The 24,630-nt window shown below is 41.3% G+C and overlaps 2 protein-coding genes across 3 annotated transcripts in view; both read left to right on the top strand.

Moving 5' to 3' along the window:
- The window catches only part of cnep1r1 (CTD nuclear envelope phosphatase 1 regulatory subunit 1), a 32,803-nt gene extending 16,839 nt beyond the window's left edge, over positions 1 to 15,964 (top strand). The window contains exons 5-6 of the mRNA XM_084337543.1: positions 13,922 to 13,976; positions 15,576 to 15,964. Coding sequence (XP_084193669.1) covers positions 13,922 to 13,976; positions 15,576 to 15,617 — 97 coding nt within the window. The 3' untranslated portion in view covers positions 15,618 to 15,964. The remainder of the gene's footprint in view (positions 1 to 13,921; positions 13,977 to 15,575) is intronic.
- Positions 15,965 to 16,485: 521 nt separating this feature from the next.
- Positions 16,486 to 24,630, top strand: part of heatr3 (HEAT repeat containing 3) — a 43,103-nt gene continuing 34,958 nt past the window's right edge. For both annotated transcript variants that reach the window (XM_084337207.1, XM_084337206.1), the window contains exons 1-3: positions 16,486 to 16,727; positions 17,443 to 17,615; positions 22,369 to 22,456. In XM_084337207.1, coding sequence (XP_084193333.1) covers positions 16,593 to 16,727; positions 17,443 to 17,615; positions 22,369 to 22,456 — 396 coding nt within the window. In that variant the 5' untranslated portion in view covers positions 16,486 to 16,592. The remainder of the gene's footprint in view (positions 16,728 to 17,442; positions 17,616 to 22,368; positions 22,457 to 24,630) is intronic.

The following is a 24,630-nucleotide window of genomic DNA, read 5'->3' as shown; positions in this document are numbered from 1 at the left end:
TCTACAAAATCAGACTTATATTCAGACACACCCCTCCCTTCCAACTTTCTCCCCCCCAAAAAAAACCAATTGGACAAAAAAACGGATAAACAGTCCCGAGGCTGATCACCTCTAAACGGACGGGCCGCCCCTGACGAGGACGTATAGTGTGTACTTACTCATATATACAAATATATGAGTCTGTACTACGGCCGAAACGTCTTATGACCCAGGGTGACATTACTGAAGAGTTTATCCATTAATTGACACCTAACAAAACAAACAAAAAGCGTACGCTTGGACAAGGTGAAGCAAGTATCCCACCTAAAATCCAAACGTAACCTCCAAAAAATGTATTCCCTTTTTAAAAGAAAAAGGGCAATAGAAATTAGAAATAGGACACCCAAACACAGTATGGACGACAAGGACCACAGCTTAACCAAAGCCATACAGAGGTATCTAACAACAGATATCCAAACCACTCGATTGGGCGTACCTAATATTACAAAAGGAGTAGCACAACAACTACGCTACCAAAGAAACTTAGCAAAACGGGAAAAATTACAAAATACGATTACAGACAACCTAACGGACACAGACAATAACAACTGGCAAAAGGACACACTGGACTTCCTGAGGGTTAAAAACATCATAGTCTACAATGAGGCCTTAGAAGCCTTAAAAACACACAACACATACGGCCTAAAACAATGGGAGGACGCCATTGCACTAGCCATATTCTGGAACTCCAAACGAGTAAAAAATCTAACCGAACAAAACCTCTTAGATCTAAAAAACAAGATCCACGCAATCAGGAGGGAATGCACTTCGGAACCCACACCGACCAACGCACCAGATCCCACAACGCTAGGACGGGATCACACACCAGAGCCCTTAGCTGAAACACAGGCACCAACCAACACTAACCTTAGCAACCCAACAGAACGGCCATCCACACCAACCCCCACGACATTAACACAAACGGCCCTCAACACTAGCCGGGCATACACAGCGACACCTGGAGCACAACACGTAAACACACCGGACCCGGTAACAAGGGTACCAAAACGCACACCCGTACCTCCAACACAGGCACCAATCACCCGGGACACAGACCACCCACTAGAAACACCAACCGGGTCTGCTCGAAACAACACACTAGTAACGGTTTCCTGGGAACAGGGAAGCAAACGCCCACGAAAACCCAAACCCAGAACAAAGACCAACAAACCGACACAACAGCCAACCAAAACAACCAAGCCCACCCCCACGACACGAACACAGACTGCCCCCAACACTGGCCAGACAGACACAGAGACAGCTGAAGCACAACACAGAAACACAACAGACCCTGCAACAAGGGCACCTCAACACACACCCGTACCCACAACACAGGCACAAACCACCCAGGGCACAGACCACCCACTAGAACCACCAATCGGGTCTTCTCCAGGCAACACACTCGTAACGGCACCCCGGGAACAGGGGAGCAGAAACACACAAAGACTTAAGCTTAAAAAAAAGACTAACAAACCAACCACCATGGAAACAATCAACAGTACACCTGCCAACCAAACCCTCCTCGACGACCTTGAGTTCGTACAGCAACACTGGCACACATCTGACAATAGCTTTGACCTGACCACCAACGACCAGAATAAAACAAACACAATAACCACAGTACACATAGAAATCGAACCAACTAACAATAGAAACAACGTCGAACCCATAATAATAGAGGACGACGAAGAAACTACAACAACCACAGCAACAAATAACTTACAAACAAATAGACAAACTCCTCACACACCACCAACAACAAACAACATAACAAACACACCTAACAACACCCCCAATAAAAGCACACTACCACCTCCGACCAACAGAAAGAACACAAACAGGACCCTAAAACGCACACTACCCCCTAAACCAACCACACAAACAACGCCAGTACCCAAACCCACCCTGACACAGGCACCTGACGCACACTCAACACCCAAAAGACCCAAAACAACACCACCACCAACTCAAGTGAATACCACAAACACTTACCAACAAAGAATCACAAAAAACAAAGGAATAAAACCACTCTTCCTTCACCTAACAGACACACCACTAGAGCCAAGGAGCCCACTTTCTAACTTAGATAACATAATGGGACCACCCCCAACACGCCAGCAACCAACCCAAAACCCAACACACAGAAAAACACAACCATCAACATCAACAACAACACACATAGCCAAGCTCCAACTAACACCCTTAACAAAATCCACACTAACTACACACTCTTCATACAAAAAACCCGACAACACCTCAGACCGGGTTGAACCAACTCAGGTGGAAACAAGGGGACCACCACAGACAGGAGTTAACCCAACACACACACGCACGATCCTACCACTCAGACAAACAAACTCATCCAGATACGAACGACACGAAAGCGGAGGCCACAAAGACAGCTGGAGACTCACAACATACAGGGACACAATTATCATGGGTGACTCCAACTTAAAGAACCTACCTAAAATACAACAGAACACGATACAGGTAGACAGTTACCCAGGGGCCCGAATTAGACACGCCATAAGGATACTGGAACAAGTGGACACCATCCACAAGGTAAAAACAGTAATCTTATCATTTGGCATTAATGATAAAGACTGCGACGACGGTTACAAAATAGACAAACAACTACACGCCCTATTAAAAGCGGCCAAGTCAGCATTTCCGGGAGCAAGAATACTTATGGCAGGCATAAATGCTGACCTTCGCCTAGAACCTTTCTACTGGCACAACATACAGATGATCAACGAGGGGATACAGAGCATACTAGATTACATCCCACCGCTGACAGACGTACAATTCCAAACTGGATACGACGAGATCCACTGGACCGCACAAACGGGAGTCTTCATGTGGAAACACTGGCAAAAAGCACTGCAACAACATGGGAAAAATACCCTAAACCACTAAAACTGCACCATAAACTTAGTCACAAACATACATACTTACAACAAACATACATATGACAAGATATTAGCATAAGAATCGAATCGGGGGACTTAACTATTTTAGTCCCACATGACCCCCTACCCAATCTTGGGATACGGTCATCTTAAACGAGTATAGACACATAACATAGAAAAAACCAAAAAAAACCCACCAGGACTTAACTTTTCTAGTCCTGAGGACCCTGTACATGTCTAAAACAGACAGGGCTTGACAAAAACGTATATAGGACAAGAAGATAGTGTAAAAAAATCGGGGGACTTAACTATTTTAGTCCCACATGACCCCCTACCCACTCCTGGGATACGGTCATCTCAAACGCACATAGGTTAAGGAAAGGGATAAATAATAACAGGGATTAAAGGATAAAGGAATGATGTCAATCCACGAAAGATGGTTTTAGAACTGAAATATGTACTAAAACAAACCATCTGGAACTACTGACCACATCCATACCCTGTTATTATACTCCCTGTTCTAAAAACCTGGAATTTCTAAGTTTAAACAAATAGCTAAGAACTACATACCAAAAAGACACAAACTCTCTCCAGGCCAGGCGACACAAGGGATGGGGGAAAACCAGGAACTCTAACTCACACAGGCCATCCGATAGACGGGGAAACAAATCTAAAACACCCGGTCATCTCACATCCGGACACAGCCAAACTAGGAGCAATTCTAGAAGAATCTATTATGACATCACCATGACATCATCAATCCAAAAGCAACCTTCCGGAACAACCCAACCAAGGGACACCATCCTTAAAAAATTCAAAATTTGAACTCAGGGAGATACATACTCCTACCAACCACCATCTCCACCCAATAACGTACAACATACCTCTCCTCTCTTCTTTTTCCCCCCCCCTCTCTTCTTCTCCTCTTTTTCAAAAAAATAGGGACCCGAAAAACAGAAAAAAAGATTGGTATATTCAAAAAAAAGGGGCTTCACAGCAACAAACTCCAATCCTTTGAGTCAGGTCCCACAACAAATAGGAACAAACACCCTAAGGTCCCCCTGACACAAACGAACGGAAAAGCTGAATAAAACTTAAGAAACCCGAACTGAAATACCTTCTAAACGCACAAAAAAAAAAAAGGGAAAACAAGCCATCATCAAGACGCAAGGAGAAAAGAAACCACCCCCTACTTGAAGATAAGAAGCACCATACCTGCACCATGAACCCATTTAAGAAAAAGATCGGAAAACCAGGGTATAAACCAAAACACGACACATCCTCAAACAAAGGAATGAGAACAAACCAACAGAACGAAGAGGAACAAAGCCAGACTACAAAACATGACTACACAGAAATGAGGGACAAAAGGACCCCTCTGGTGGTAAGCCGCGAAATCCTTATTCTAGGGGACACAAACACGTCTCTACTACCGCCCATCAATGACAACCAAATACAAATAGACAGCTACCAGAACGCAAAAATTAAGGACGCCATACGCATCCTTAAACACCAAACAGCCACAACAGACATAGTTAAACACATAATACTATCCGTCGGCCTAAACGACAGGAAAACAAAACCTTCCACACTATCACACAGACTCCTACAACAACTCTGCTTAACAGCAAAAAACACTTTCCCGGCCGCCAAGATACACATACCACTAATCAACACAAACAGCCGACTACCACGCCAAACATTGATTAACATAAACAATCTGAATGAACAAATCACCCAAACAGGATACGCAGTACCCAAATTGGAACGGGAACTGTTCAAAACAGAAAAAGATCAAATCCAATGGACAAAAGATACGGGCAAAGCCATTTGGAGAAATTGGAACAAACACCTAAATTTGACAAAAAGACAAAAAGACGCCCCCACAAACTGGAAAAAGCTAATAATTAACTTAGCACCAGATTTCCACCCCACCACAGACCAAATCAACGCCCTCATGAAAGGTCTCTCCTTCGTGCCCTCAAAGGGAACAGACAAGGGCAAGGTAAAAAAACTAAGACACGACATAACACAGCACCACAGACAAATAAAACTAAGAACCTTCTTCGCGGACATGAACAAAACAAAGAACACCAAACTACCGTTCGTACACACATCAGACTGGACACCCCGAGATGACCAAATTAACGCAGCCACCCACGACCTAATCCGAAATAACTTGGAATCAATTAACAAAATAACACGGACACACTCGAACACGACCAAACCAAACCTATCCACAGCGGAAGAGAACGCATTAACACAACTAGCCAACAACCAGGACATAGTCATTAAACCAGCGGACAAGGGTAGCGCAATTGTGATACTCAACAAGGAACAATACAGGAAGGAAGCCCTCAGACAGCTCAACGACACAACATACTACCAACCCCTAGAAACCCCCATCTTCGAGGAAACCAGCAGGGAAATAAAACACGTCCTGGACCACTTAGCACACAGAAACTACATCAACGAAAAACAAAGGGACTACCTACAGGGACCACTCAACCCTAAGCCGAGAACGTTCTACTTACTCCCCAAGATCCACAAAACCCCGGACAAATGGGCCTTCCCCTTCGAAATACCAGCGGGTAGACCCATCATCTCGGACTGCGACAGCGAGAGCTACGCAGTAGCCGAATACATAGACTACTTCTTGAACCCACTCTCCAACCAACACGAGAGCTACATCAAGGACACGGGAGACTTCATCCAAAAAATCAAAAACACCAGAACGACGGAACCCTCTTTTCTATTCACAATTGACGTAGACAGCTTATACACTAACATCAACACAAAACAAGGCTTGGAAGCAATACAAAACTGCTTTAAGAAACACCCGGACAGAAAAAGACCAGACTCAGCACTCCTAACACTCCTAGAACTAAGCCTAACCAGGAACGACTTTATGTTTGACGACAAGTGGTACCTACAAACAAAGGGCACAGCAATGGGCAAAAAATTCGCACCAGCCTAGGCCGACATCTATATGGCAGAATGGGAAGAAACCCTCTTTCCAAAATGCCCATACCTACCAACCAAATACTTCAGATACCTCGACGATATCTGGGGCACCTGGCCACACGGCCTCCCCCAATTCCAAAAATTCATAGACAAGATGAACCAACACCACGACTCCATAACAGTTAAGTACATCACACATAAAAACGAAGTGGAATTCCTGGACACAATAACGTACAAGGGAACCAACTTCGAAAATACCGGGATTCTAGAAACCAAGGTGTTCTTCAAACCCACAGACACCCACGCCCTATTACACAGAAATAGCTTCCACCCAAAACACACTTTCAAGGGACTCCTCAAAGCCCAATTCCTAAGATTCCACAGAATCTGCAGCCAGGACACAGACAGGGAGGAGGCGTGCAAAACCCTATGCGCAGCCCTCAGAACCAGAGGATACACAAGACAGGAACTAAAACATGCAAAACAGAATTACCTCAAAAGAAAAACACCACAGGACACAACAACACTACAACCTTCACTCCTACCCCTAATAACAACCTACTCGCAATACACCACAGACATAAACACCCTACTGAAGAAAAATTTCACCCAGGCACAACCGTTAAAGGACTGCAAAATCATCTCAGCATACAGAAGGAACAAAACCCTTAAGGACCTTCTAGTCACATCCAAATTTCCACCTCCACAAAAAAAAGAACACAGAACAAATCCGGAACCCAGAATAGAACCACCACCAAATTAAAAATGGAAAAATTGGAATTTGAAAAATTTGAAAATAAAAAAAATTAAAATTTGAAATTTGAAATCTGGAAATTGAAATTTGAAATTAAAAATTAAATTGTCTACCTCCTCAGGGGTATGAAGACATACATCATGTGACAACTTAGATTATCTACCTCCTCAGGGGTATGAAAGCACATCATATGAAAATTGAAAACAAAAAGAAAAACAAAAAGAAAAAGAAAAAAAAGAAAAAAAGAAAAAATTGAAATTTGAAATCTGGAAGTTGAAATTTGAAATTTGAAACATTGAAAATTGGAAATTGAAATTTGAAAAATTGAAATTTGGAATTTACAATTTGGAAATTGAAATTTGAAATAAAAATTCTCTACCTCCTCAGGGGTATGAAGACACATCATGTGACGACTTAGATTATCTACCTCCTCAGGGGTATGAAAGCACATCATGTGAAAACACCTATATTACAAAAAAATTTATTATAAAAAATTAAAAAATGAATACCAAAAACCACCTATAGAGGGCGCCATCCCACTTCAAAAGAATGGACCAAATAATGAATAAAATTCTCTACCTCCACAGGGGTTTGAAGGCACATCATGTGACGACTTAGATTCTCTACCTCCTCAGGGGTAGGAAAGCACATCATGTGAAACACTTATATTACAAAAAGATGAATCATTAAAATAATTGTGCCCCCCTCTACCTCCTCAGGGGTATGGATGCACATCAGGTTAAAAACTAGATTACGACGTGACCCCTCATACCTCCTCAGGGGTACGGGTGAACATCAGCACAAACAAATCTGGAAACTGGAGTGGTCCCTTGAGCCCATAATGGTTCTCTTTTCTGCCTCTAGACCCAGTAGGAAGCCAAGCAATGGATGAGGACCGTGCACCCCCCCAGCCGCCGACCACTCTATACCAAACTAGTACTAACCTACTGGGGAGTGACCGCCCGCAAAACCCAAAGCCAGAACCTAAGCCTAAGCCTGGTCTAGAGTGTAACTTCCTCATAACTGGTCCACAGGAGTAGAAAAGCAGAAACCATTCAAAAACAATGTAACTACAAACAACCGACCTTAACTAACTATTTACCTATCTATCTAAGTATAAATAACCTAGACTCTCTACCTCCTCAGGGGTATAAAGACACATCATGTGACGACTTAGAATCTCTACCTCCTCAGGGGTATGAAAGCACACCATGTGAAAACACCTATATTACAAAAAAAATTTATTATTAAAAAATAAAAAAATGAATACCAAAAACCACCTATAGAGGGCGCCATCCCGCTTCAAAAAAATGGACCAAATAATGAACAAAATTCTCTACCTCCACAGGGGTTTGAAGGCACATCATGTGACGACTTAGATTCTCTACCTCCTCAGGGGTATGAAAGCACATCATGTGAAGCACTTATATTACAAAGAGATGAATTATTAAAATAATTGTGCCCCCTTCTACCTCCTCAGGGGTATGGATGCACATCAGGTTAAAAACTAGATTACGACGTGACCCCTCATACCTCCTCAGGGGAACGGGTGAACATCAGCACAAACAAATCTGGAAACTGGAGTGGTCCCTTGAGCCCATAATGGTTCTCTTTTCTGCCTCTAGACCCAGTAGGAAGCCAAGCAATGGATGAGGACCGTGCACCCCCCCAGCCGCCGACCACTCTATACCAAACTAGTACTAACCTACTGGGGAGTGGCCGCCCGCAAAATCCAAAGGCCGATCGATCGGGGCATCCCTATCTGTAAAGTGTTATTTAACCTATGGGCAGAGAGAGCATTTACAGGGTATCCGTGGAGTATTAAAAAGTCTTAAGTATTAAATGAATAATTCTCAATTTAAGGCCTTCAAAGGTATTAAAAAGTAATTAATGACGTTGCATAATATGTAGCAGCGGCCTAAAACTGTAACATTACAGGCATTACGGTAACATCTCTATCACTCATTTTCCACAAGAGTAACGTAATGTTATCTATCGGTAGTTGAGTCAACCGTCTGAGATACCTCGGCGAGAGATGGAACGAGTTTTTAAGTATAATGCTGGTGGATTGTGATGACAGACAAATATTTAATAGACTACAAATATAGCAACAATTAAATGTCAGAGATTGAAATAAAACTAAACAAAGAAAAAAACGTTTCTGTCAAGTGCCCGGATATGGCCCTGTATATCTATAATTGTAACATATCATGTTAGACTATTTGACAGTGACATTGCGTATTTGAGTCCATGATTAGGTAACTAATGGTAAGCTATAACATAACATTGGCAATTCATTAGATATAATGTTGCACACACAGCAAGAGTTGAGAAGGATGTAGCTGTGGATGTGTTCTCTCTCACACTTACTCACACTCTCACTCACACCAGTCTAAAACATACTTTCTTTTATTCCCAGGAGTGTGTGCATGTGTCGCTATGTGGGTTTATTTTTTCCCCTAGTATGGTTGTAAAATTGGTATTTAATTTTGTTTTAAGGCGAGACAGCACCCCCTAATGGGGAACAAATAGATAGATGAATAGATATCACTATGAATCTTTCCCAGTTTGTTATGTACATATAAACTAAGAAAGAATATATTGCAAGTTTTCAGAATTTTATGTTTATATATGCAAATGAGGCACTTCCTCTATTAAATATGCACACATTTGCATGTATCGCCAAGACTCATCACCAACATGGATAATGCCAGATTCAAAAACTTGGTTTCATTTTGTTGATGCATTCAAAACGAAACTTTGTATAGAGAGACTTTGTGGCTATGTCCTTATCAGCCCATACATCAGGAAATACTGTCTACTGTGATAAAAAAAAAACTTTTCGCCTAGTTTTGGTATGAAATTTACTATAAACCCGGCTATGAATGATATATATCAACAAACCCTTCTATAGAAAGAAGCATAATATGGATAGGAAGAAATATGGAAAGTTTGGTGTGTGTAGGTACTAGGGAAAATGGAGTTCCAAGACTGTAAGTAAAATGCATAAAAACTAGTTTTTCAGAAAACAACCTCAAAGTTTTGTATTTTAAAATGCCATACATTTTTATTTGAAACGGCTATTTATTTACAAACGCAACACCCAATCAAACCATTAGTAATAGACAACCTAAACACATGCCTGATAACTGAATAACATAATAACATAATAATATTAAACTGAACAGAACTACACGCAGGCTACTATAAAGTGTCGTAACAGTGTAGCAACAGTGTAGTACCCTCTAATAGGCAAAACAAATATTTGAATAGATATCACTATGAAACTTTCCCAGTTTGTTATATACATTATATTGCAAGTTTTCTGAATTTTATGTTTATATATGTAAATGAGGCACTTCCCCATTAACACATTGGTCACCAAAAACGGCTTAGACGTGTTTGCCTGCCATGCGTTGAACGGTGAACGCAGTTTTTAAATCAATATTTCATTTTTTCGCCTTAATTCATTCAGCCAACCTCCGACCCTGCAGCGGGACGCGTCAGCACTTTAGGCAACCAACTTGTGTTCAGCGTTTCTCTGATTGGCCACGACGCCCATTTGACCGCGGCAGTGCGGAAATAGGCTGCATTCTATTGCCATGCTCTGCGACAAACTCTAACCGTAACCAACTCCGAAAGAATGCCTAAACTTAACCCTAACCTTAACCAACTCCGAAAGAATGCCTAAACTTAACCCTAACCTTAACCAACTCCGAAAGAATGCCTAAACTTAACCCTAACCTTAACCAACTCCGAAAGAATGCCTAAACTTAACCCTAACCTTAACCAACTCCGAAAGAATGCCTAAACTTAACCCTAACCTTAACCAACTCCGAAAGAATGCCTAAACTTAACCGGCGAAAGAAATATTGCCATGCTCTAAGACAAACTCTAACCTTAACCAACTCCGAAAGAATGCCTAAACTTAACCCTAACCTTAACCAACTCCGAAAGAATGCCTAAACTTAACCATAACCAACTCCGAAAGAATGCCTAAACTTAACCGGCGAAAGAATGCACGTTTATATAGAGAGGCGATAAATGAATTAAACGTAAAAAAAAAAAAACTAAAAGAAATTGAAGTGATTCGAACTTGTCACCAACGCACCGCAGGCTCAACAGCAAGGCGGCGAACGAGTTGAGCTAACCGTCGATGTGAAAACAGGGGGGGTTACGGCTGCATAATGCGCTCCGCTCTGCCGCTGCCGTGGGGGCGTGGCTTGGCGCAAGTTGGTTGCCTAAAGTGTTGACGCCAGCGGGACCCTGAATGAGATTGCAACGCCTCAATACCGCCGCCTGGTGGATGGTCGGGCGAGTTACACTCTCAAAACCGGAAGTTGTGATCGGTGCGTCGAGGAAATCCCTCCGGCAGTAATATCTTGCTACAGGACTACAGACAAACACTGGCGTGCATTTGGATCGCTTCCGTAACGCAATAATCAATATGATTTCGGCGTTTATTGTGCCATACAAACCGGAAATGGATCTAGGCGATCGGCGTCAAATAATTGGGATCTTTTTCTTCCAGTCTCATCGGCGAACGGTAAGAGGACAGTAACGTTATTTTCAGCCCGATTGTGCGTTTCTTTGTTTGCAAACAGTCTGATCAATATATCAACCCATACTACATAAAGCCGTTACTGACTATAAAGGAATTATAGACGACCCCCGCCCCCCCTTTCCTCCACGCATGATTAAGCATAATGTATACCGATCATATAAATTTAAATTATATAGCGTGTATAGGAAAGAAACGGCAATCGATAATCTATCATATGCGTTTGGGCCTATAACTAGCGTTTTTGGAATTACAGCAAAAAAGCTTATAAACATACTTATATTCAAGACTGTATTAACACAACAATGTATGAATGAAAAAATTTAACGTTCCCACATCCGGAACGATAGATAATCGATGTTGAATGGGCCATAGTAATGTCAATATAGCAATACAATTTAAAAAGTTATAGCCCTGCAAAGAAGGTAAACATCTCCATAGGCTTTCAACGGTGGCAGACTGGGTACTTTGATGGGTACAATGGCTGGCAGTCAATGTGTTAAATATGTGCACATTTACGAATGCAATCAGGCCAAATGAAGTCAAATAAACAACTAAATGTGTGTTATTGATGTTTTATTGTCACTAGTTTCATAGAACACATGTTTAGGAAGCAAAATATAACAATCTCAATATCGTCGAAAAAAGGCGATTTTGGGGGTGCTGTATCCCTATCGTATGTCTATGTGCTTTTGTTGTGTTTTTATTCCAATGTTATTTATCTTGATTTTATTCTGTTTTTATTGTTAACCTTTTTTTCACACAGGATTTTAGCCTGTACCTTCTGGCAGGGGGACTACCAATGGAAATTAGCCTTTTGGCTAAAATTGGGTGCATTTACATTTGTAAAATGTTTTATTAATGTACACTGTCCCCCTTGATCAAATAAAGTAAACCTAACCTAACCTTAAGTGGTATTAAAAAGGTCTTAAATTGAAATAGTTGAAACCTGCAGATACCCTGATTTATGACTCGCCCTGTTCCTCACTGCATGATGCCCTTAGAGTAAGATCATCTATTCTACACTATGTGTAGGGCTGATTGGCTGTCCTCAGTGTATACCGCCACCTGCTGGCTCTCATTTTAAATGTGTCAACTGAACTAAACCGGGCTGCTTTGATGTGTACCCTTCTTGCACACATAACAAGGCTGCATCCAAATTCACATGTTCCAAGGATGCACTTTTTGTGTTATAGGCTTCGAGTGTGAAATTAATTAGGGATGGTCTGTCGCAGTGGTGGCTCGCCACTAGGGGCGCTCGGGCGCCGCCCCCCCTGGTTAACCCTGGTTAAAAGAGAGATGAACAAGAAATCTTTTTGTTTTTGTTTTTTGTTTTATAGCCCTATAAATAATATAAACATGTTTAAAATGAATAATATTTACTCATTTTAAGTTTGTTTGTGTTTCCAATGCACAATATAACGTTAATAATATCAAATATAAATAATCGTTTTCCTGAACAGGAAGTGACTCACGTTCCGTTACCGTAGCCTCATTTCTCCTAGCCTCATTTCTCTCGTCTCGGGCTAGACGCAATAGTGCTCTGAGTGCGCGTGCACGCCGTGCACTGTTTCATCGCTGTATCCGTCGCAGCCAATCAGTGCGTAACGCGCTGTGCGTTGAAATATGATGTATTATGATGGAAGCCGGGCGCGATTTGAAGCGGTCTAAGCCAGCAGCCTTAGCAGCGTCTATAATTTCCGTAGCCGCATTTCGCGGAGACGCTCTCTGATTGGCCGACCACAGTTTCTGTTGTAGCTGTTGTGTAACTTGTGTTGTTGTGATGCAGCTATTTGTCTTAGAGCGTGACTGCAAGTTCTTTCGACGGTTAAGCTTAGGCACTCTTTCAAAGTTGGTTACGGTTAGAGTTTGTCTTGGAGCATGGCGATAGAACGCCAGGTAGTTTGCAGTCTGTTCGACGCGCAAATGGGCAAAGAAATCATCACAGTACTTGTGTTGTGTGGTGCTAACACTTGGCTAACAAGAAGCTATAATATGGCGGATGCAGTCTGGACAGTGGTCTGGATATACATCAACAGTCTGGGACTGTGGGACAGTGGATTATACACTTTATCAAGCCCTCCTGCCCTGGACGTTTAAACTAAACAGTGAGTCTCTCTCTCTCTCTCACTCTCTCTCTCTCTCGCTCTCTCAACACAGCGATGCTGTGTTCCTATGTCTCCGAGAAATGCGGCTACGGAAAGTATTGACGGTGCTTGCTGAGATGATAACAGCGCTTCAAAACGCGCTGCTGTGTTGTGAACTATAACATTAATTTCGCTGCTGCTGATGCATAATGTATGAATGAATGGTGAGTTGTTTAAAATGACAACATATACATGTGTTAATTATTTTATTGGATTGATCCGAGAGACTGAGAGAGAGATTGCTCCAGAGCATTTATTAACGTTACATTTTCAACTCGACCTAACGTGAACCCCCTGCGACCACCCAACAGTACGGGCCGCCACTGGTCTGTCGGTCAGATTTTTATATATAAAATTGTAACCCAGTGGCAGTATTGCATAAAATGCAGGTCTTCAGCCATGAGTACAGTGTAGTATTCTTGGTAGACAACAGGTGGGATATATTGTGGAGATTGGGAGTACTCTCTCTAGATGTTTAATCGCTTTAGTTAATAATGTTTTTTTGCAGGTTCTCTTTTTGTTTGCATCCTTGACCTTTCCCTTTCAGTATTGCTGCTCGTTGCCGGACAGTTTTAGCAGAATACAACATGTCCTGTGATGATGTGAGTTCATAAAGAGTTCTGGTCATTCATGGCCAGAAAGTACTGTATTTTGAGGTATACTGATATGGATCTGCTACATGCTAGGGATGTGCCAATACTGGCATCGGATATCTGGCCAATATCTGGCTAAAGCAGGGGTATTCAAAACCCATAACAAGAGCCATGTAACATGTCGGAAATCAAAGCAAAATAAATTGCATTTACTTTTTGCAGTTTGACACATAGAAAGATGTTTGATCTCTAATGGTGAAATATTGATAGTATCTTGATAATTCTCGTCCAATGACCCCTAACCAGTGGTCTAATTTGATGTCAGGCGAATCTTATAGTTTAGAACTCTGAATCGATATAGGTGGTGAAAAGGTGGTATCGGTGCATCCCTACTAAATACTACTGTATATAATACTACTGTATATAACTTGAGTCTAATACTGACTAAAAATACAAACGCAACACTCAACCATTTCAAATATTTTATCATCGAAAGTTGATTAGTGAGCTGAAATAGATTAATTAGGCATGTATTTATCGATTTCCTATGATTGGGGATACAGATATGTATCTGTTGGTCACAAATACTCAAAAAAACAAACAAGGTGGGGTCGTGGAATGAGTACCAATCATATTCATTACCCTGGAAACCGCTTTAGTGCACGTTCCTGCAGACAGCATGCCAATTGCACGATCGCCTCTTTAGTGATCATACTGTTTAATCAGTATATTGATGCCACACCTGTCCAGTAGATGGATTATTTTAATGCTACACCTGTCCAGTAGATGGATTATCTTGGCAAAGGAGAAATGCTTACTGATGGAGACGTAAAACTAATATGTGGTAAACATTTGAGGGAAATTGATGCTTTGTGTGCATAGATTTGATCTTTTATTGCAACCTGTGAAAAGTGGGAGCAAAAATAAGTGTTGCATTTCTATCTTTGTTCAGTGTAGAAACAAACTGAACAGTTCAGCAGTATTCTAAAGAAATTGGATGAAAATACATACCGTAATTCCTCTAATAGTAACCCCGGCTTGTATTTGTTTCAACTGTAGCGGGTACCAGGCTTGTATTAGGAGGAGGCCTGTATAAGAGGGAGGCCTATATTTCAAATTTTCAAACGGATCATAATGAATAAATCAACATTTTGTGTCAGTTTGAACCCAGTAAAATGTACTGGGTTCATTTATTGAAACCAAGTACTGTATGAAATAGTAAACAGTGCAATTACAGGTGGTCACTGGTCATTTCAACGTTTTCAAAGTGAAATCAAGTAACTAGCTCAGTATGCAGCTCAGTATATTAGTAACCCGGCTTGTATTAGGAGGCCGGCTTATAATTGCTTAGCTCAAGAGCGCACCCGGCCATTAAGAGAGACCCGGCTTGTATTTGAGACCCGGTTACTATTAGAGGAATTACGGTAATTTGAATCGAAAAACAAATATCAAGAGACATCATGTCGCAGCAGAATTTATATTGGAAAAACAAAAACATTAAAAAAATGTATCGAACATATTGTGATATATTTTGGCCATAGCGCCCAGCCCCTATGCTAAGTCAGTCTTTTGTAATTGATGATTTCTCTCTCTCCCTCTCTCCTACAGACGGGGAAGCTTATTCTCAAACCACGACCAAACATCCAATAACAACAAGCCCATGGCAGGGGCACCCAATGAAATTATTCTTTATGAGGTTCTTTATATGTTCTTAAAAATCACTGTTGATCGCTACTGAACGTCCAGAATCCTTCGGTGATGTAGAACAAGAGATGCGGGGTAATGACACAGAGGCCGTTTTTGTCACTGTAATTTACATTTGAACAAATGGAAGAAAAGAACAGAAAAAAATGCCTTTTTAATAACAGCATCAGCGGTAATGTTGCCCTTTAAGCTGCTTCTGTGTGTACACATATAAAGATGTGCATGTTTTAGATAAATGTTTCTATTTTTAAACTGTTTACCAAATAAATACTTATCTGTGAATTGAAATCATATTTCCCTATCTGTTTGAATCATTTCACCAGATGTTTTTTAATGTTTTTAAAAGATGATTTTGGAAGGCTCGTGCAGAGTCACGTGTTTTGTGTGTCGCGCACACAGACAGCGTGATTACGAAACCTAGCCGCATTTCTCGGAGACGCTCTCTGATTGGCCGACGCCTGTTTCTACACTGGTTAAGCTTAGGCACTCTTCGAAGTTGGTTAAGGTTAGTTTGTCTTCGAGCGTGACGGCAAGTTCTTTCGACGGTAAAGCTTAGGCACTCTTTCGAAGTTAGTTAAGGTTAGAGTTTGTCTTAGAGCATGGCGATAGAACGCTAGGTAGTTTGCAGGCTGTTTGACGTGGAAATGGGCAAAGACACAGCTCGTCACGGATTGGGCAAACGAGTCAGTGGCCAATCGGAGAGCGTCTGCGAGAAATGCGGCTAGGTTTCGTAATCACGCGCACGGACATGATAGTTTGCGACATTACGACAGCTTTTCTCTCTTCCGGTTGTAGTCAACACTTTACGGCAGAGCAGTCCTCCTCCACATGGACACATGAGCTGTGGTTTGTGTTTGACTTGGTGTACATGAAGTGGCGAATACATATTGATGCTCTACTCTCACTTTGTAAAGAAATAAAATGGGCAAAAGTAAGACTAATAAATTCAAACGACCCCAGTTCAACTCCGTTGGACTGCCGGTAACCGCTGTGAAGGATTTGGAAGTTGAGGAGGACGACCACGATGATAGCCCAGCTGGAGAGCTGTTGGAGAAAGTAGGAGCCAGATGAAGCACGTTTCAGTCTCAGTTATCCCATAACTCATGCTTTTTCATTATAATTGTCGTTTGCCCACTTCATGTATGTCATATATGTTATGATGAATTGAAAATGGGGGACCCTGATGTAAACAAGACGAAAGTCTTTCTCTGGTCTGCATCCCCTTAACAATTGTATGTATTGAGCTGCATGTACTGTACCCATTCTGCAATCTGTTAATACAAATTTCAATCAATAAATAATTTAGGATTTTAATTATATCATGTTTAGCTGACAGGGAGTTTATTGACTGCTATAGGGGTGTGATCATCATACGGTATGATCAGTAGTGGATGAAATAACGTAACGTTAGATGTTGGTGAGTAGTTTTGGTGTGAACGTCAATCAACGTTAATGCCATTTATTGAACCCCAGCCCTTTGAGCAGATAAATCAGTTGCTCTAACTCTTGTCACAACTTGGGTCTGAAGTTTGACTTATTTATTTTGACTAGTTGTTATATTGACGAGGCTTAACCCAAGTTCTTAACATTATCAACTATTTATCGTGACAGTTTTACACATTAATTTGGGATGTAGTGATTGCAGTAGAATAGCGGTCGTGATCTGTTTGCCACATAAATCAAAGTGAAGCTCATATCATGTGATGTAACCAAGAATCTGAAATCATTGCACCTACTTACCAAACTAGTGGGTGTCATGTTATGTCCTTAGTTGCAGAGTCCCAGTGCAGACGTGCGTGAGTTTGCATGCGCAAGCATTTCCAGGGTGGTACAGCAGAGCCAGAACATCCCTGGGTTCCTCCAGAGGGATGCTGTGAGGCGCCTGGGGCCCATGCTGCTCGACCGCAGTCTATCCGTCAGGGAGACCGCTGCTGGAGCACTGAGGTGAGCCACAGGGACTGTCCATCAAGCCTGTGTTTAGAGTGGAACATTGGAAAAACTGGTGATGAGGGGGAAAAGACAGGACAACTACATAATGATGTCCCCATACTCTTTTCTGTCCACATTCACCTGGTAATCTACCATTCACTTGTTAGTACACAGTCCTCCTTACATAATAGATTATCATGTAAAGCCGTGTACTACAGAGGTGAATGATAGATTATCATAAGGACTGTGTACTAACAAGTGAATGATAGATTATCATGTAAAGCACATGTGTGTAGAATGTCGATTATTTTACTCAATGCAGCCACTGACCTATATGCACATGTGCTCCTAAATTCGTTTTCTGGTTCGCACACATCTATTTCTAGTCGCAAATGCGAGTGAAACACTTGCACTGTCGAGCCCTGCATGTAGTCTGCCTGTATCGTATATGACACCTTAATTAAGTAGTCAAGGACAAAATGTTGGGGTTTGTCAAGAGTCGAAGTGGAAAAAAAACAAAATGGGGCAACTTCTCCATTATTTACATGAAGGGGAATGCTACCCATTTTTCAGAATTGACATGTTAGTCCTGTGCCCCAAGGTAGTATGTGTCATTTCTGTGTAAATGGGTGGAATTCACCTTTTTAATGGCAACAACCATCACTTAACTCTCCCATATGGTGGCGTGGATGGTGTGCAGTCGGGTCTATCAACAAGAAGAAACCTGCAAACCTGAACAAAGGCAGAACATGCTGATGGAGAAAAAAGTACAATGGAATCAAATCTTTTCTGCAGCAGTCCTCATCTGAAATCAGTCTTTAACAGTGTGGGCCTTTATCCTGTTTTGTTTGGAACATCTGCGATGCACTTGGGTTGGGATAGATTATCCTGTACTCAGGCATGCAGTTGTGCACACACGTGGTTACACGCCGTGTTAGTAGGTCACTGAGGCAGAAGTGCGCGCAATGATGTGCACGCTCGTCGCGCAGTGTGATAAGTACCCGGCTGTTGTAGAAAGCAGGGGTGTAAAAAGTACCCAGAAATAATACTTAAGTGAAAGTATGGGTACCGTCTCAAAATCTGACTCAAGTAAAAGTCAAAGTATCTGGCTAAAAACACACTTGAGTAAAAGTAAAAAAGTCCTACTTTTAAATGTACTTAAGTACTAAAAAGTAAAAGTTAATATTTTTTTTGAAAGCGATAGACCAGGGGTCTCAAACTCATTCCATTGTGGGCCAAGTTTTCATTTTAACTATACATTGCACCAGGTGAGTTAGTTGAAGAGGTGAGCCAATTAGTGAAATCATCAGCTGGTGTTTAGGCAAGGCTGGAATGAAACCAAGCATACACTCTGCCCACAATGGAGTAAAAAGTGTGTTTTTTTTCTCTGAAATGTAATGGAGTAAAAGTACAAAGTATACAAACCTAATAATACTCGAGTAAAGTACAAATCCCCCAAAACAGTACTTAAGTATTGTAATGAGGTACAATTACTCAAGTACTTTACACCCCTGGTAGAAAGCAATGAAGCTACCCGGCCGGCACTTATCACCTAGACTTTGCATAATAATAGGATACCATAGCATAACAACGAGAAGTGCCAAACCAAAATACAAGCCCTGTAGCAATTGGTGGGGGGTTGCCTTGATCTGTGGTCAAGCAACCCGACTGGAAGGATGAGACATTAAGTTGTGCTTCAGTCTGATGGAAACTGTCCTTCTGTACAGTAAACAAACTCTAAATGACATTGTTAATTTTTCTAGTTTAAGTTAATTCAATTAAAGAAATTGTAACTACAATTACATTTAAAACATTGTTATGCATAATAATCATCTGTTTTGTGCGCAACCGAGGGAACATGTGTGTGCATGCGTGGGAGCGCACTTGCACGTGGCGTATGGGCAGTTCCCATATTACGACTGCATCACTGCCTGTACTACCGACTGTGTACTACACATGTGAATGATGGATGGTGAATCTATCATTCACCTGTGTAGTACACAGTCCTTGCATGATAATATATCATCTGTGTAGTACACAGTCCGTACATGACAATCTTTCATTCACCTGTGTAGTACACAGTCCTTGCATGATAATCTATCATTCATTTTACATGTATGTAGAATAGTTTTAAATATAATTTTTTTTTCCCCACCAAAAATATAAGAATTGGAACCAGATTCGATTAGCAGAACCAAAACCGGAATAGATCAAATCCAAACAATAGTCTACTGAAAGAAAATCGGTACAAACTTTTTTCACTGTACTTTTTCACTTAAATCTTTTGTGTGCTCTTACATTTATTAATTTAGGAGCGCATGTACTCCTTGTGGAAAGAAAAGTTAGCGTCAAGCCCTGACATGTGGTTCTATTACTAGTTAAACTACCACCCAACTACTGCAAGTTGTAGTTAAACTACATTAAAATTTCAGTAGCTTTTTATTAGTTAACTACTTTTGGTCATGTAGTTTAGGTAGTTAATTACAAAGTACATTATTTCCCTAGATGTTTTAAATTTCCCTTATTCCACCTCAACACCTGCTCCTCCTTAAAACACACCCTTGGCTAATATGCCTAAGAGAAGTTTTGTCACTAGTCTAGTCACTGAATCAAACACCCACACTCACTACAGTGGCATGATTTCAGAACCCATATCATTAATTGTTTTATGACATATGTTGAAGAGTAGAAAAAATAAATAACGTACATCCTCTGTTTGTTGGTGCTGAGCCAAACTGTAAAAACAGTAATACATAAGAACAAAGCGGGGCTCGCAACTCACTTGTAGTTCCAAGGTGATTTAATAGACAAAAAAAAGGGCAGTAGATGCGACGTTTCGACCTTACCGGTCTTCCTCAAGCATGAAGCACTGCCTTTTTCTTGTCTATTAAATCACCTTGGAACTACAAGTGAGTTGCGAGCCTTGCTTTGTTCTTTTTATATGTTGAAGAGTAAACACCTGCTGCTTGACAGCACAAATTAATGGAAGTGGATATGGGCCAGCTAGCCTAGCTGTTGGCTAAAACACCTCTCCCAGAGTTTTAAGCTAGGCCAGTGGTCTGTCTGTATCTGCGTCCATTTATTTGTACTAAGCTAGGCTAGCTTGCAGCCGGATAGCTTTCTACTGAATGACTCTGGAGAAGACGATAAGCACATTTCCCATAATGTTGGCGTGTTCCTTTAAGTTAAAAGGCCTTTTATCCAGGCGGTTAGGTGGCGTAGCGGAGATTGCGTTCGTCACCAGCCCCGGAGCTGTGACGAACTCACCTTGGAGCTGCATTCGCCTGTTCGAATCCAGCTCACAGCTCCGGGGTTGTCACCAGCTTGGCTGGCCGTTCACACTAATACAATTGGCTGTATTAGAGGGTGGGAGAAGCTGGCGGGGTGGGTCCGGGTCGTTGTAAACAGCGACTCCTACAGTTCGGTCGGGGCGCCTGCTAAGCACGGATAGGACCTGAGTGGGATAGTGTGATCCTTCCACACGCTACGCCCTCTCAGGGAGGATCCGCGCTGCCAGGTGAAAAGAAGCGGTTGATTGGCTGGACGTGTGTCGGAGGAAGCACGTGATAGCCTCCACTCTCCCAGATGATCTGACTGTGGGGGGTAAGTGCGCAGCGACCAGGAAGGGGATTGGGAATTGGCATACGACTAACATTGGGATGGGAGAAAAATCGGAGGAAAATGGAGGGGGAAAAAGATAATAATAAAAAAAAAGGGCCTTTTATCCAGGATACCTCAAAATTGGCTATCCATGAAAATAGAAGTGACATTAGCACCTAGGGGTGTAACGATGCGACCTCACAACGATTAAATTCGATTACAATTCTTCAGGCAACGATTCAATGCATCATGAAATCTCTTCATTTGACCACGATTCGATTCGATACATTTTCTATCAATTAATTCCCCCAAAAATGTTGAATACACAAATGTGGCTGGGGGAACTGATTCACTCAGCATGAATGGACTATAGGTCAATAAAAACAATAAAAAAAATTCCCCGTTATCGATCGCCATCTGGTAGATCGATATGTCCATTGGCTGATGATAAATCCCCTTATTGCATAGTGAAATCCGCAATCCAAAACGTAATCCAAGCTACATGCTGCACATCCAGAATCGAGCTAACTGAAAACTCTATTGAAAGTCAAAAGAAATAATGCTCCGTTCAGCCACAGGGCACGCTGCATTATCGCGATAGCGCCCCTAAGAGGATCTGGCCGGTATTGCACTTTCTCGAATTCAAAGAGTAGGGCACTTCTATGCTTCTGTCCACAACGGGTGGAATCGAAACACTGAGATCTCCGTGGTCGGACGCCATTGTGTTAACACACATACCCGGAGTCTCATGGCCAGTACAGAGAGACTCAAAAGGAGCTTCTATCCCTGAATTTGCATACAGACACGCCCCATCAACACCTTTATAAGGTGAGGGCCGTGTGCAAAATGTAAGTGAGAGGCTCCCCCCATATTCAACAGGTAGCGTGGAAGCGATTTGCAACTGATCAAAATTTGATTAGATTAAAATATATTGTCATCATCATACAGCACACTATAGCTATAGTGGAATATACTGTAATATTCCATATTTATACCGTCTTGTTGCACACTCCTGGCTACCTGCCTCAGCGAGCACACACACAATGTACTTTATATGTGAAAAATAAAACAAAACGTGTACTTGAATACCCACACACACTGTCATGGTGGCAGTGATTATCCTCCTCAGAAGAAATTACGAGTGTCTGTCTGGTTTGTACCATGACAGGAATTTGAGTGCGTGCGGAGGTCCTGAGGTGTGTGAGGACTTGGTGAAACACGACGTCTTGACCCCTCTGACGGCACTGCTTCGAGAGGTGAGGAGACACTATCTAGCCCACTGGTCCACCTGGTTTACACCCACTCATCACACTATTTCAACAGGCTGTTTATTCTGAAATAAATATCCATTTGTATGTCATGTTTAAAATTACTTGGTAGTTCGAGGTAGCTTCTTTTTACTTCTAGATATATTGCTGCTACGTCTATCTAAAGATGGGTCTAGTGGTTGGAACTTTTGAAATACAAATCGATCTACTCTTTCAGCCTGAGCCATATGTTTTGATAATCATAATCAGAAAGGTCTTTATTGCCAAGTAGTTTACACATACAAGGAATTTAATTTGGTCGTTTGGTGTGACATTAACCAGGGCTGTACGCTAAGCTTTTTCACTAGGGGCACACTTGCCCCTAAATGAGAAATTTAGGGGCAAAGAATATTTTTTAGGGGCAAATTTTTAAATAACTATTTTACCATTATAATAGGGCTGGGCGATATGGCCTCTAAATGATATTGCGATATTTTTTGGCCATATCACGATACACGATATATATATCGCAATATTTTGACATTTCCTCTAAAGCACTTAAAAATGCTTGATTTAACCTTTTGATGCATACAGTCACGCCAATATGATGATTATAATAAGTCCCTGCAACATATGTTTGCATTATTAAACCATGAAGATGCTTTAAAAAATAATTTAATGAAAATGTACTAAGAGTAGTCTACTGACACACTAATAAAAAATGTATTTACATCTAAGACTATTTATATAAAAACTTTTGGGTGCCTTTTTTTTGCACAGTACTGTGTTTTCTATCCACTTTAGCCAAACACACACACACACACACACACATATATATATATTAGAGCTGGGCATAGATTAATTTTTTTAATCTAGATTAATCTACCTGCAATCCTGGAATTAATCTAGATTAATCTAGATTAAAATGGCTCAAAAAAAAAAAGTCTGCCGAAGGTGTTCAAAATATGTGTGTTCTACCCAAATAATGACCAGAGGAGGAGATTTATCCTCTCCTCTTCATCTGAGGAGTCACTAGCTGTTCTATCTCCTTGTTCAACAGCATGAACATGTCTCTTCTTTTTGTAATTTCCAGTGTTTCTTTTAAAACCAGATTTATCGTAATTTTCTGTGCCCTTCCTTTGATGCCATTAACATTGTTACACTGATATTGACATCATATGTATATACTGTCAGGATCTAGGGGTAACAGTACTGTATATTTGAATACCGCTTATGTCACAAATGTATCAGTACTAAATACCTATATGTCCCTATGCCATAAATGTCATGTATGTTGTGTATGTCATAAATGTCTATGAATTGAAAATGGGGGACCCTGATGGAAACAAGACAAACGTCTTTCTCAGGTCTGCATCCCCTTAACAATTGTATGTATTGAGCCGTACTGTATTGTACCCATTCTGCAATCTGTTAAATAAAGTTCTCATTCATTCATTCATTCACAGCTCTCTCCAGTGTCAAATCACTCTCTGTCAGTAGTTTCTTCTGTGAACCTTCATTTCTTAATCCACAGACAAACCTGTCTCTCAATGTGTCTTTTAGTGAATCTCTAAATTCACAATGCTGCTGACTGGTTGCTCACACACAGACTGCTGCAGAAGCAGGTTTCTCAACAAATTCAGTGCAAGCTCAGTGTAACAGTTCCATGAATGAATGAATGAATGAATGAAAACGTTATTTAACAGATTGCAGAATGGGTACAATACAGTACGGCTCAATACATACAATTGTTAAGGGGATGCAGACCAGAGAAAGACGTTTGTCTTGTTTACATCAGGGTCCCCCATTTTCATTTATTTGCTCCACATTGTCATTAGCCCCTTTCATGACTGTGATGCACTGAGTGAATCCACAGTCACTTGCTCCTCAATAGGAAACCAACCTAGATTTACCATGAAGGACTGGTTCTGGCCGAACCGTTCGTTATACAAGAATCACAGAGAAATTACAAAGGTACTCACAGTTGCACGAGGATTTTGGACAGAGATAAGGGATGGTGCGCATGCGCTGTGATCACCCAACGGCGGAAATAATGCAGTTTTGAGCAGTTTATAAAAATTATTTAAAATGTTTATTAGCAACGCAGAGCTTTCAAACCATCCCGTAAGCCGGTACAACGCTCTTTGGCTCCGAGTTGGGATCTTCAATTGGTCCTCGGTCGG

Source organism: Notolepis coatsorum (genome assembly GCF_963971535.1).
Source record: "Notolepis coatsorum genome assembly, chromosome: 20".
Classification (NCBI taxonomy): domain Eukaryota; kingdom Metazoa; phylum Chordata; class Actinopteri; order Aulopiformes; family Paralepididae; genus Notolepis; species Notolepis coatsorum.
The sequence above is the reverse complement of the archived record's forward strand: the minus strand, read 5'-3'. Positions and strand labels throughout refer to the sequence as shown.